Source organism: Tachyglossus aculeatus, chromosome 2 (assembly GCF_015852505.1).
Source record: "Tachyglossus aculeatus isolate mTacAcu1 chromosome 2, mTacAcu1.pri, whole genome shotgun sequence".
Taxonomy (NCBI): Eukaryota; Metazoa; Chordata; class Mammalia; order Monotremata; family Tachyglossidae; genus Tachyglossus; species Tachyglossus aculeatus.
Genome location: NC_052067.1, coordinates 51,523,619 through 51,537,626, shown reverse-complemented (window position 1 = coordinate 51,537,626; position 14,008 = coordinate 51,523,619). Strand labels below are relative to the sequence as shown.

The window sequence follows — 14,008 nt, the reverse complement described above, 5'->3', positions numbered from 1 at the left end:
TGTATTTGTTAAGCGCTTACTACATGTCAAGCACTGTAGTAAGATAATTAGACACAAGGTAATCAGTGAGTCTCACATAGGACACATAGTCTAAGTAGGAGGGAGAACAGGTTTTGAATCCCCATTTTGCAGATGAGGGAACTGAGGCACAGAGACGTTAACTGACGTGCTCAGCCACAAAGCAAGGTCATGGCAGGGCCAGGACTACCACTCACGTCCTTCGACTTCCATGCCCATGCTCTTTCCATTAGGCCATGCTACTTGTAGGCAGGGAACATATCTACCAACTCTCTTGAATTGTACTCTTCCAAGAGCTTAGTTCTGTGCTCTGCGCACAGCAAGCATTCAATAAATACCATTGATTGTACAGCACTTGGAACAGCATTAAGGAACTGGAAGTTCTGGCTATTTCTTTGTATCACTCTCCCTGCCTCCACCAAGTTCCACCCAAGGTAGTCATCCTTCCATCAGCAGTGCCTGGGTGGGATTTACCCATTCTGTAGCTGTGCTGTCTTCCAAGGGACCTGTAAATGTTCCTTGATGACATCAGAAGAGACGCAAAGGAAAGAAGGGTGCTCCCAAGCACACTTGGACCCCTCCATCCTCGCTAAAGAAAAGTACCGTGTAAGCACTGCCTTCCATCCCATGAGCAAGGGTCCCCCTTCCCAGCAAGCTCTGGGTCTGCCAGGCCAGGGAGAAAATTGGTCAGGCATTCTCTCAAATTCCTCCATCTCCACCGAGACTTTGAGCCTATTTTGTCTATTTGCTTGGCGTTTTAATGTGTCATCATTCCTGATGTGTCTGCCTCCAATTCCTTCTTCCCACTTAAACCCTAGGATCGTGAGAATGCTCCACACCCCTACCCCCATCCCCTGTGGAATAGGGATGGAGTCTAATTCCCACCTGTTTATTCTTTCCTAGCACTCAGCAGAGTACTCTGCCCACAGTAAGTGCTTAATAGATACTAATAATGCTAATACTAGTTTCAATATTTCTAAAGGTGATTTTGCTATTTTAATGGTATTTGTTAAGTGCTTACTATGTGCCAAGCACTGTTCTAAGCGCTGGGGTAGATACAGGATAGGTTGTCCCACGTGGGGCTCACAGTTTTAATCCCCATTTTACAGATGAGTTAACTGAGGCACAGAGAAGTTAAGTTGCTTGCCCAAGGTAACAGAGAAGACAAGAGAGAAGCAGTGTGGCTTAGTGGCAAGATCACGGGCCTGGGATCAGAAGATGTGGGTTCTAATCCCAGCTCCACCACTTGTCTGTTGTGTGACCTTGGACAAGCCACTTAACTTCTCTGTGCCTCAGTTACCTCATCTGTATAATGGGGATAAAGACCGTGAGCCCCACGTGGGACAACTCAATTACCTTGTATCTACCCCAGCACTTAGAACAGTTCTTGGCACATAGTAAGCACTTAATACCATAATTATTATTATTATTAAGTGGTGGAGCCAGGATTATAACCTGCATCTTCTGACTCCCAAACCCATGCTCTTGTCACTTAGTCACACTGCTTAATTAGTCAGTCATTGGAATTTACTGAGTACTTACTTCCTGCAGAGCACTGTACTAAGCAGTTGGGAGAGGCCACTATAAAAAAATCGGTAGACATGCTCCCTGGCCCCACCATCCTAAAGGTTCGGTGAGGGAGAAGAGCATGGGGCTAGGAATCTAAGAGGTTAGAGTTTGTCCCACCTTTTCCACTCACCTTCTGAGTGACCCTAGGCATGTTGCTTAAACCTCCCTGGGCCTCAGATGATCACCTATAAAATGCAGATAGCAGTACCCTCCTCACCCTTTTTCACAGGGATGGTGTGAGGATGGGAGAGGAAGCCCCATGACGGTTCAGACTTTGGGTCTTGAACCTCTGGGAGGCCCTGAATCTCCACTGATCGGCGGAGGTGGAGCAGGGAACATCTTTTGGAAGCTGCGCTCCTCAAAGGGGAGGCCCAGGGAATTCCCCTTGCTTGGCTTCCTACTGACAGAGATAGCCCAGGTCTGAATCTGGACAGTGGTCAGGCGGGAGTGTGACCAGGATACCCACAGAGTCACGGTCTGAGGGTGGCCATCTCTGCCTTAGGGGGCAGGGGAGGCGGTGAACACGAGGATGGATTTTTGGTGTTCATCAAGGTGCTCCTTGGGGATTTTCCCCGGGGAACAGCTGCTGAGGAGGAAATCCCCAAATCTTCAAGGACCACACGGCCACCAGAAAGCTACTGCACCAGCCCTGAGGCCAAACCGCTCTCATCATTCAGTCAGTCAGTCAGTTGCATTTATTGAGCACTTACTGTGTGCAGAATACTGTACTAAATGCTTGGAAGAGTACACTATAACAATAGAAGCGGCATGGCTTAGTGGGTAGAGAATGAGCCTAGACGTCAGAAGGACCTGGGTTCTAATCCCGGCCCTGCCACATGTCTGCTGGGTGACCTCGGGCAAGTCACTTTACTTCTCTGTGCCTCAGCTACCTCATCTGTAAAACGGGGATGAAGACTGTGAGCCCCATGTGGGACAGGGACTGAGTCCAACCTGAATAACTGGTATCTTCCCCAGCCCTTATCACAGTACCTGGCACAGAGTAAGCACTTAGCAAGTACCATAATTATTATTATCACTCTAACAGATGCATTCCCTGCCCACAGCAAGCTTCCAATCTAGAAGATGAGCATACAGTTTAGAGTCTCCACCCAAAGACAACAGGAATTCTCCCTGTTTGGGGCCACAGGGAAGGGCCAGGGTTCCGGATTGCCTAGGGCAGAGCCAAACCTCCACAGTGACCCTGCAATTTCCACAAGTCTTTCACTATCAGGTCAGCCAGTCCCTGCCCGCTGGTCTCCCCAGCTGGGCCTCTCCAGGGCTGGATAAAGGGCTCGGGCCCAGACACTTCCTCTCCTCCCTCATCCCTTGCCCACCAGAGGCTGTACATACCGGTAGAAGTTAGCGTAGTCTACAGTGGAGTGGCAGGTCTGGAAGTCCAAGGCCTTGAGTTTCTGGCACTCCCTGTGGGCGCGGAGTTTGACCTTGACTGTGCCCTGGCAGAGGTCGGGCACCGGTTTCCTCTGGGGCCGGTTACAGAACTCGTTCGACTCCACCCGCCAAGACTCAGCGAAGTCGTCCACATCAAACTTGAAGTTCCCGTCTCCTCCGATTAGGTCATCGCGCTTGTGCCCGTTATAGTTTCCGCACAGCCCGCAGAGTTTGCCTTTCAGGTGCGGGGCGGCCGTGACTTCCACAAAGCTGTCCCCGTCCCAGGAGATTTCCAAGCCTGGTGGGGAAGGGAAGGGAAAAGAAACTCATGGTTTCCTTTTGGCTCATGCTTCACGGGTCCCCCCCAAGCTGCTGTCCATGACCTTACCTTCCAAACTTCTTGATAGCCCCCATCCCTGCAAGCCCTGTGATTTGGGCTGTGGACATCACCCCATGCCCAGGGGACTCAGACACCAATGATTTTTGGGTTTCCAGGAGCCCAAATAGTATAATACAACTATTTTGAATTGTACTCTCTCGAGTGCTTAGTGCAGGGCACTGCACAAAGTAAGCACTCAATAAATGCCATTGTTTAAATCGAGATGCTGGAAATCTATGGTATTTACTGAGAACTTTCAATCAATGGTATTAACTGAGAACTTTCCCTGTGCAGAACACTGTACTACATGCTTCTGCTTGAGATTGAGTGCAGAATTCACTCAATAAACACTTTTATTTTTCAGGCCAGAAGTACCTTTGTCTGATATTGCAGGGTTAGAGTTTTCAGAAGTAAAGGGATTTGGCTTTCAAAGGTCGGTTATTTCCCGGACAAAGAATCACCTCAGGGCATGGTAGGGTGAAGCCAAGGAAAATGCAGAATTCTGGTTCACCAAAACTCACAGCGTTGGCAGGGCAGCTCTTGGGGGGGGCAGGGGCATTCCAAACAAATAAAATGAAATGTTTCTTCCCCCAGTGAAGTGGAAAACACATGAACAACATTCTCTCAGGAAGTTGTGCATGCACAAAAATATCAGGAAGGGAAAAAGGAGTTTGAACAGATATATGGACAAGCAGTCCATAATAATGGCATTTGTTATGGGCCAAGCCACTGTGCTAAGCGCTGGGGTAGTTACAAACTCAGGCATAGTCCTTACCCCACACAGGGCTCACGGTCTAAGACGAAGGAAAAACAGGTATTGAATCCCCATCTCACAGCTCAGGAACCTGAGAAGTTAAGTGATTTGCCCGAGGTCACACATACACAGAGTCAGGATTAGAACCCAGGTCCTCAGACTCCCAGGTTTGTACTCTTTTAGTAATTGTGGTACTTAAGCACTTTCTACGTACCAGATACTGTACTAAGTGCTGGGGTGGATACAAGCAAATCGGATTGGACACAGTCCCTGTCCCATGTTGGGCTCACATCTCAATCCCCATTTTACTGATGAGGTAACTGAGGCCCAGAGAAGTGAAGTGACTCACCCAAGGTCACACAGCAGACAAGTGGCAGAGCCAGGATTAGAACCCCTGACCTTCTGATTCCCGGGCCTGTGCTCTATCCATGCTGCATCACTGGTGGGAAAGTTAGAGATGGAGGAGCAGGGCAGCCTAGTGGAAAGAGCCCGGGGGGTGGTCATAGGACCTGGGTTGTAATCTTAATTCTTCCACTGCAGCATGGCATAGTGGAAATATCAGGGGCCATGGGTCCTAATCTGGGCTCCACCACTTGTCTGCTGCATGACCTTGGGCAAGTCACTTCACTTCTCTGTGCCTCAGTTACCTCATCAGTAAAATGGGGATTGAGATTTGGGCCCCACATGGGACAGGGCCTGCGTCCAATTTGATTTGCTTGTATCCACCCCAGCTCTTAGTACAGCTCTTGGCACCTCATAAGCATTTAACAAATACCATCATCATCATCATCATCATTATTATTATTGAATAACCTTGGGCAAGTCACTTAACTTCCCTGTTTCTCAATGAGAAACATTTGTAACATGGGGATTAAATCCTCCTCCCTCCGATTTAGACTGTCCAATGTGGGACAGGGACTGTGTCCAACCTGATTTTCTTGCATCTGCCCCAGAAGCACTTCTGCCAGCAGAAGCACTTAACAAGTACCATTTATAAAAATAATGGAGAGGGGGGGAAAAAAGTAATGGGTGTTGGATGGATATCCAAAGCCATAAGGGCAAATGTCCAGCAAACAGCATTTGGTTAATAATAACGATAATAATGGTACTTGTTAAGAACTTTCTATGTGCTAAACACTGGAGTAGACACATGTTAATCAGGTTGGACACAGTCCCTGTCCCATGTGGGGCTCAAACTCTTAGTCCCCATTTTACAGATGAGGTAACTGAGGCCCAGAGGTGTGAAATGACTTGCCCAAGGTCACACGGCAGAGAAGTGGTGGATCCGGGATTAGAACCCAGATCTGGCTCCCAGGCCCGTGCTCCATCCACTAAAGCCACCCTGCTTCAAGTCACTGCCAGGGACAGAGCCCAGGGCCATGCGATCCGTGAGCTGTGAAGCACAGCCAGTTATGTGGGTGATCATATTCCCGGAGTTTTGTGGGACGCACTAGCTCTCTCTAAACTCCTGAGGCTCAGGGGAACACAGAGGGCAAACGAGGTGGAAGAGTAAAAGATGATTTATGCTCAAGTAGCCTCCTGCTGTGAAACACTCCCCCAGCCCCATCCCTCCGTAACCGTCACATTAAAGAGAAGTGGCCTCTTCAATATGTGATTACGGCCTGAAAAAATGGCACTTGGTTAATGGCACAGACAGTTTCTGTTCCCCACGTGCCTCTCATATCTATCCCTTTGAGATTCTCCCAGAGACAAGTCTTTCATTTTGTTCTCACCAGAGCCCAGCTGAGCCACAGCAAAGAGCGACTGGATTCCCTTTCTGGGAAGGCTTTGAGACTGCTTCCCTGGGAGATCAGGGGAAGCTGGTAATCATAAAGGCCAGGAAAGGGGAGAGAGATTGGGCCTTGAACCAGAAAGCAGGAGGCAGCTGGGGGATTTAACCTTCTCAAATGGATAGATGGCAACATCAGGATGAAACAGATCCAAGGCAGACCGCAGAAGGGTTAGCCTACACCCTGGACTCCATCAGTTGGAATGCTGATCAGGGGCTGGAATGCAATTCTCAAATCCAACCCCTGCCACTTGAATGCAAAATAGGAATCAATCACATCAGGGAAATGATGGTGGTTCAGAGACCCGAACCTCCAAAGAGCTGATATTTGCATTTTGAGCTTTTTCAGAGTATTCAAGTGAGAGTGTTATCGTATCCCCTCGGCCCCATTCAGAGTTTGGAGGGAGCAAACAGTGTAATCTAGTGGAAAGTACACAGAACTGGAAAGCCTGAGATCTTTGGCTCCTGTGTGACACTGGGCAAATTGCTTAACTTCTCTGGGCCTCCCACGCTTCCTTATCCTTACAGATTGGAGAAAAGTTACCTTTTCTCCCTCCCCTTTATCCTGTCAGTCCCGTGTGGGTAACAGACCAGCTCCAACTTGCTTATATTCTGCCTGCCCCAGTGCCTAGCAAAGTGCTTGGCACCTAACAGATGCTTAACAAATATCACAATTATTATTGTTAAATGGAGTCTCGTGCCACATGACTAAAACAGAGTTTATAGCACAGAACTTACGTGAGGTAGTTGCACTACCAACCCGATTTGTTGTGTCTGCCCCAGCACTTAGTACAGTGCCTGCCACCAAGTAAGCGCTTAACAAACACCACAATTACTGCTCAGCACTTAGTATGGTGCCTGGCATAGAGTAAGTGCTTAACAAATGCCATCAGTATTATTACTAATCCAGTAAAGCTCATTGTGAGCAGGGAACATGTCCACCAATTCACTAGTGCTCTCCCAAGTGCTTAGTACAATGCTCTACACACAGTAAGCGGTCAATTAAATAATGCTGATTGACTGGTTGATTGATATCTGTTCCAAGGAGAAGGAAGTGCTCTGGACAAGAAAGTCCAGCCACATTAACTAGTTCACTTTTTCTCTCTTCTCATAAAAAAAAAGCTCTTACCAGCTGTGGCGACAGATTGTCACAGCAGTAAAGAATGAAATAATCATTATTTATGCTTCCTTTCTTAGGATTTCCTCTACTGCTCTTAGTATTTCTGGGTTCTTCACACCCCTGTATTCAGGGAGTTCCCAAGCCACTAACCTAGCCCCATTTCCACTAAGGATGCTCTTTCCAGTAAGTCCTCTTTCCACTAAGCCAGAGAAGCAGTGTGGCTTAGTGGAAAGAGCGCAGACTTGGGAGTCAGAGGACGTGGGTTCTAATTCTGGCTCTGCCTGTTGTCTGCTGTGTGACCTTGGGACAGCCACTTAACTTCTCTGTGCCTCAGTTACCTCATCGGGAAAATGGGGATGAAGACTGTGAGTCCCATGTGGGACAACCTGATTACCTTTTATCTATCCCAGTGCTTAGAACAGTGCTTGGCACATAGTAAGCGTTTAACAAATACCATAATTATTATTACTATTATTTTCATAAAACCTATGTCTTAACTCTGTCCTGTTTGTTGAGGTAAGCGTCTTGATGGTTCCATGGGTAGATAGCTACTTATGTTCAAGATAATGAACTCGAGCTTAGAGGTTGATGCTCTGAGGTGGTCTTTAAATGAAGTATTTGGGCAGTTCACCAGGTCCACTGATCGACTGGGTCAGTATGAAAATTAAGAGGAGGCAGGAGCCAGCAAGCTAATTGGGGAAGCAGTTAAGCTGGGCATTATGGGCTCTCAAAGAATTATTCACAGAAATGAATTTGAGGGGAAAATTGAAAACTGAACATAAATACCATAATACAATCCATCTTGCCTCCCCAGACTGGATATGAATAAGATGCTTATGCGTTTGGCTTGGCTTTTTGGAGAGGTCTAATCCCTGGAATCGTGTTCCGTTTGGTAAGTCTATCCCACCCAAAAGTAGCCCAGAACAGATAATCCTTAATGAAGCAGGCTGTTCAGGTAGACAGAATCCATGCCTCTGAGCTGTGAGGGATTCAGTGCCTTCTGTTAGCTCGTTAACAGTAAGAACCTCATTAATAATATTAATAATTGTGGTATTTGTTAAGCTTGTCTGCTGTGTGACCTTGGGCAAGCCACTTAACTTCTCTGTGCCTCAGTTACCTCACCTGTAAAATGGGGATTAAGACTGTGAGCCCCACGCGGGACAACCTGATTACCTTGTATCTACCCCATCATTTAGAAAAGTGCTTGGCACATTCTAAGTACTTAACAAATTCCATAATTATTACTATTAAGCACTTACTATGTGCCAGGCTCTGTTCTAAGCGATTGGGTGGATACAAGCAAATCAGGTTGGAAATAGTCCAAGCAAATCAGGTTGGAAATAGTCCCTATCCTACATGGGGCTTGCAATCTTAACCCCCATTTTCCAGATGAGGTAACTGAGGCACAGAGAAGTGGAGTGACTTGCCCAAGGTCACAGAGCAGACAAGTGGCAGAGCCAGAATTAGAACCCAGCCCAAGCCCATATTCTATCCACTAGGCCATGCTGTACCTCCTCATTATGGGCAGGAAACTTGTCTACTAACTCTGCTATATTGTACCCTCCCAGGAGCTTAGTAGCGTGTTCTGCACATAGAAAGTGCTCAATAAATATGATTGAGACTGACCCATTAATTGATTCTGCCTCAAGTGAAGACAATTTGCTCAGCCGGCAGTCAATGAGCCCCCCCACAGGCTGTGAATGACTGTCCTGGAGTCCTGGCCTGGCTGTGTTGTTCTACAAAGGACACAAAATGTTGCCACCTCGACTCTGAAGAGGGAGAGAGGCCTGAGCTGGGCCCTCCACCCTGGGATTTTGCTTGCTGCAGGAAGGATGGCGCGGAAGTGGGCAATGGTAAACCACTTCTGTATTTTGACCAAGGAAACCCTAAGGATCCACTACCAGAACGATTGGAGGTGGGGCAATCTGAGAGAGATATTCCATGGTGTCGCTATGGGTCAGAGGAGACTTGATGACATAAAACAAGGGAGGATGGACAGGTGCCAAAAATTGCCCTCCCAAAGAAAGTGACAGAGGACAGACTCAATCACCCCCATCGGCCATCACGGTGTCATGAGAGAACAAATAGAAACTTCCGTGTCCTACAAAACATGCTGCCCGAATTCCTATTCACCAGCATTACCCCAGTCACCATGCCTTGCATTCAGCCACGATTATTATTATTATGGTACTCATTAAGCCCTCACTGTGTGCCAAGCGCTGTTCTAAGCATTGGCATAGATACAAGTTAATCAGGATGGACACAGTCCCTGTCCCGCATTGGGCTCACACTCTCAATCCCCATTTTGCAGATGAGGGAACTGAGGCCCAGAAAAGTTAAATGACTTGCCCAAGGTGACAAAATAGACATGTGGCAGAGCCTGGATTAGAACCCATGACCTTCTGATTCCCAGGCCCTTGCTCTAACCGCTAAGCTAGGCTGCTTCATGATCAGTGTTGGCCCCCAAGGTGGGACCCAGGCTAAAAACCTGCACCTGAGCCTCCCTAATGAAAGATTGATTTATTGGTCCCCACTGCACTCAAAGAGTCCAACCTGAGCCCCTGTCATCGAATGATGGATGAATTCCCCCAGAGCCTGAGGGAAGGAGAGAAGGAGCACAGCCCAGTGAAAAAAGCACCTGAGTTCTAATCCCTCAAGTGCGAAGTACAGTTCTCTGCACAAAGTAGGTATTCAATAAATATCACTGATAACGCTAATCCTGGCCTCACCACTTGCCTGCTGTTTGGCCCTGGTTAAGTCATTTAACTTAACCGGGCCTCAGTTGTCTCACCTGTAAAATGGGGATTCAATATCTTTTTTTTTTAAATAGTATTTGTTAAGCTCTTACTATGCGTCAAGCACTGTAAAGCTTGGCACACTACAAGCAAATCAGGTTCCATACAGTCCCTGTCCCACAGTGGGTTCAGAGTCTCAATCCCCATTTTACAGATGAGGTAACTGAGGCACAGAGAAGTAAAGTGATGTGCCCAAGGTCATACAGCAGACACGTGGTGGAGGCGGGATTAGAGCCCATGACCTTCTGACTTTCAAGCCCTTCATCTATCCACTACGCTATGCTGCTTCTCTGTTCTCCCTTCTACTTCGACGTGAGCTTCCTGTGGCACAGGAATTGTGTCCCATCTGCTTAAGTACTTAATAGTATATGTTCTCAACAAATACTAAAATTATTAACAATTAATGATGACGAGGTTAATAATTATATAAACACGGAACAGGAGAAATCGAGTGGCTCTTTTTTATCGTATTTTTTAACTTCTTACTATATGTCAGGTACTGTACTAAGCACTGGGCTAGATACAAACTAACTGAATCAGGTTAGATACAATCCATGTCTTCATGGGGCTCACTGTCTTAATTCCCATTCATTCATTCATTCAATTGTATTTATAATAATAATAATAATAATGGTATTTATTAAGCGCTTACTATGTGCAAAGCACTGTTCTAAGCGCTGGGGGAATACAAGGTAATCAGGTTGTCTCACAGGGGGCTCACAGTCTTAATCCCTATTTTACAGATGAGGTAACTGAGGCACAGAGAAGTTAAGTGACTTGCCCGAAGTCACACAGCTGACAATTGGTGGAGCCGGCATTTGAACCCATGATCTCTGACTCCAAAGCCTGTGCTCTTTTCCACTGAGCCACGCTGCTTTATTGAGCGCTTACTGTGTGCAGAGGACTGTACTAAGCACTTGGGAAGTACAAGTTGGCAACATATAGAGACGGTCCCTACCCAACAGCGGGCTCACAGTCTAGAAGGGGGAGGCAGACAGCAAAACAAAACATATTAACAAAATTAAATAAATAGACTAAATATGTACAAGTAAAATAGAGTAATAAATATGTACAAACATATACACATATATACAGGTGGTGTGGGGAGGGGAAGGAGGTAAGGCGAGGGATGGGGAGGGGGAGGAGGGGGCTCAGTCTGGGAAGGCCTCCTGGAGGAGGTGAGCCCTTCCCACTGCAGAGATGAAGTGGGGTACAGAAACATTACATGACTTGCCCAAGGTCACACAAAGAGACAAGAGGCGGAGTCAGAATTAGAACCCAGGCCCGTGCGCTATCCACTAGGCTACGCTGCTTCTCGGCCCTTTCTGAGGCAATGTCCTGTTGGGGCAATGGTCAAACAAGGCAAAGGCCCCACAGTGGCCGGCTTTTTCAGAAAAGCTGCTTCAGCCAACCAGAAGATCGCCTCGGTGTTCCCACACGGAAGCAAGGCGTGTTGGTCCTGCCTTGGTGGTCACACCCATACCCTCAAAGGGAGATCCTGGCTGTCGAGGCTTTGAACAGGGAGCAGGGGAACAGATGTGTGTAGACAGACACCCACAACCACACCCACAGCTGGGAAATAATTATTAGTTGCTGCGCAGACCCTGTTTTTGTTAGCCGTGGAGGGGCTTCTGGGTAATTCAAACATGGGCCCCTTGGCTTCCCGCGCCTCTTTTGAGCCCGAGGGGTGTCTCTCTGCTTGTTTGCTTGGTTTTGTGGAAAGGTGCTCACTAGACAGCATTCCTTTCTGGCAGACGGAGAACCACACGAGGCAGAGCCGGATGATGTCTGAGGCTTCCAGATTGCACCCTGTTTACAGCCCAGAATGGCACCAGGACACGGGCCCGGGCCAATCTGGGGAATGCAGTGGCCGCTGAAGCATGAGAATGAGACAAAATGTGGAAGCCATTTGGCTAGTACCCTCAGAGACAGTAGCCCATTGAGCGGGCCTGATGCAATGCCACACCCCCACAAAGCATCCCCGAGAGGCCTCTAATTACTCAGGCTGAGCACCCCTGGCCTGGTGGAAAGAGCACGTTGCCTGGGAGTCAGGCTAATCCTGGCTCTGCTGCTTGTCTGTTGTGTGACCTTGGGCAAGTCACTTCACTTCTCTGTGCCTCAGTTTCCTTACCTGTAAAATGGGAATTCAATACCCATTCTCCCTCCTACTTTAACTGCGAGCAGAGACTGATTGTTTTGAATCTATTCCAGTGCTTGGCCCACATCACTGCTACATATTTTCTATTTCCCCTGTCTGTAATTTATTTTAATGCTTGTCTGCACCTGTAGATTTTAAGCTCTTTTTGGGCAGGGATCGCAACTACCCAATTTTACTGTCTTGTACTTGCCCAAATGCATAGTACAGTGCTTTGCAGTCCAATCAGTAAATCTTATTTATTGGGCACTTAATGTTTGCAGAACACTGTACTAAGCAGTTGGGAGAATGCGATAAAACCATATGATGGGCACATTCCCTACCCGCCACAAGCTTCATAATAAGAACTGTGGTATTTGTTAATACCTCTCCATCCCCCCCATCTTACCTCCTTCCCTTCTCCACAACACCTGTATATATATATATATATATATATATATATATATTTTGTATATATAAATATACATATACATATATATATATATGTTTGTACATATTTATTACTCTATTTTACTTGTACATATCTATTCTATTTATTTTATTTTGTTAGTATGTTTGGTTTTGTTCTCTGTCTCCCCCTTTTAGACTGTGAGCCCACTGTTGGGTAGGGACTGTCTCTATATATTGCCAATTTGTACTTCCCAAGCGCTTAGTACTGTGCTCTGCACATAGCAAGCGCTCAATAAATATGATTGATGATGATGATGATGATGTTAAGCACTTTCTATGTGCCAGGCACTGTTCTAAGCACTGGAATAGATACAAGATAAACAGGTTGGACACAGTCCTTGTCCCACACAGGGCTCACAGTCTTAATCCCCACTTTATGGATGGGGGAACTGAGGCACAGAGAAGTTACGCCACTTGCCCAAGGACACTGCAGATAAATAGGGGAGTCGGCATTAGAACCCAGATCCTTTCAACTCCCGGGCCCGTGCTCTAGGCCATGCTGCTTGGCTAGAGGATGATACTACCGACCGACCGATTAAGGAAGAGGAGGAGGAGGATGGCGCCAGGCCCCCAGCGGCCTGACTCCAGGAGATCACACCTGCTTTGGTGGTCACTTTCAGCAGGTAGCCATCAAGGTCAATCTGAAACTGGGGCGTCTCAGAGGGCAGGGCAATCCGGGTTCCGTTCCACTTGACGGTGAGGTGCTGCTGTAAACTCAGCGTGCTCCCGCCCATGACGAGATCCACGGATTTAGTCCAGGAGAAGGAACGTGTCCGGCGAGCATCATTCTTCACCAGCACCTGGAAGGGCGGGGCAGAGGAGGAGCAGTCTTTCGTCAAAACGTATTGACACGTTCCCTGAAAGTTAAATGTCCGTCCGTCAAAAGTGTTGTAGTGGGGATCTCCGAACACGGTGCAAACTCCGGGCTCTGTAGGTGAGTGAGAAACAAGAGCAAGATCAAAACCGGCATGAGAGACATCGGAGAGCAGAGTTATCAAACCGGAAGGGGTCCCGTATGCCAGCCGGGAGGGAACGGTGGGGTTGCTGCCCAGGATCATGGGGAGAGACGGATGGTTTTCCAAGTCAACAATCTGATGTGCAAGGACTGAGCAGGATTCTGGAGCTTTTCTAACCACATTTTGCAAGCTCACTGAATTCTGCTGGAAATGTCTCTTCCCAACCGCATGCCCTGTGACTCTAATGCAGAAGACGAGGGCTAAACAAGGTCTCATAGCCCCCCTGGTTCTATGATCTGCCCCAGGGATTACACCAAACAGAAAACAGGGGCAGGGGTGGTGAGACCAGAGGTGCCACCCTCCCCACTCTCCCTGAGATTCCCTTGTCTGGTCCTCTACATTATACATTTAGAACCCATTGACCAAATGACCAAAAGCCCATTATTAATATTATTATTATGGTATTTGTTAAGTGCTTACTATGTGGCAAGCACTGTTCTAAGTGCTGGGGCAGATACAATATAATCAGGTTGTCACACGTGAGGCTTACAGTCTTAATCCCCATTTTACAGATGAGGTAACTGAGGCACAGAGAAGTTAAGTGGCTTGCTCAAGGTCATACAGCAGACAGGTG

General features: G+C 47.4%; 1 protein-coding gene across 1 annotated transcript in view; it reads right to left on the bottom strand.

The window, feature by feature from the left end:
- BMPER (BMP binding endothelial regulator) overlaps positions 1-14,008 on the bottom strand; it is a 223,944-nt gene that overhangs the window by 37,733 nt on the left and 172,203 nt on the right. Inside the window, exons 12-13 of the mRNA XM_038770108.1 lie at positions 13,017-13,346; positions 2,938-3,274 (exon numbers count right to left, since the gene is read on the bottom strand). Of these exons, the coding sequence (XP_038626036.1) occupies positions 2,938-3,274; positions 13,017-13,346 (667 nt within the window). The remainder of the gene's footprint in view (positions 1-2,937; positions 3,275-13,016; positions 13,347-14,008) is intronic.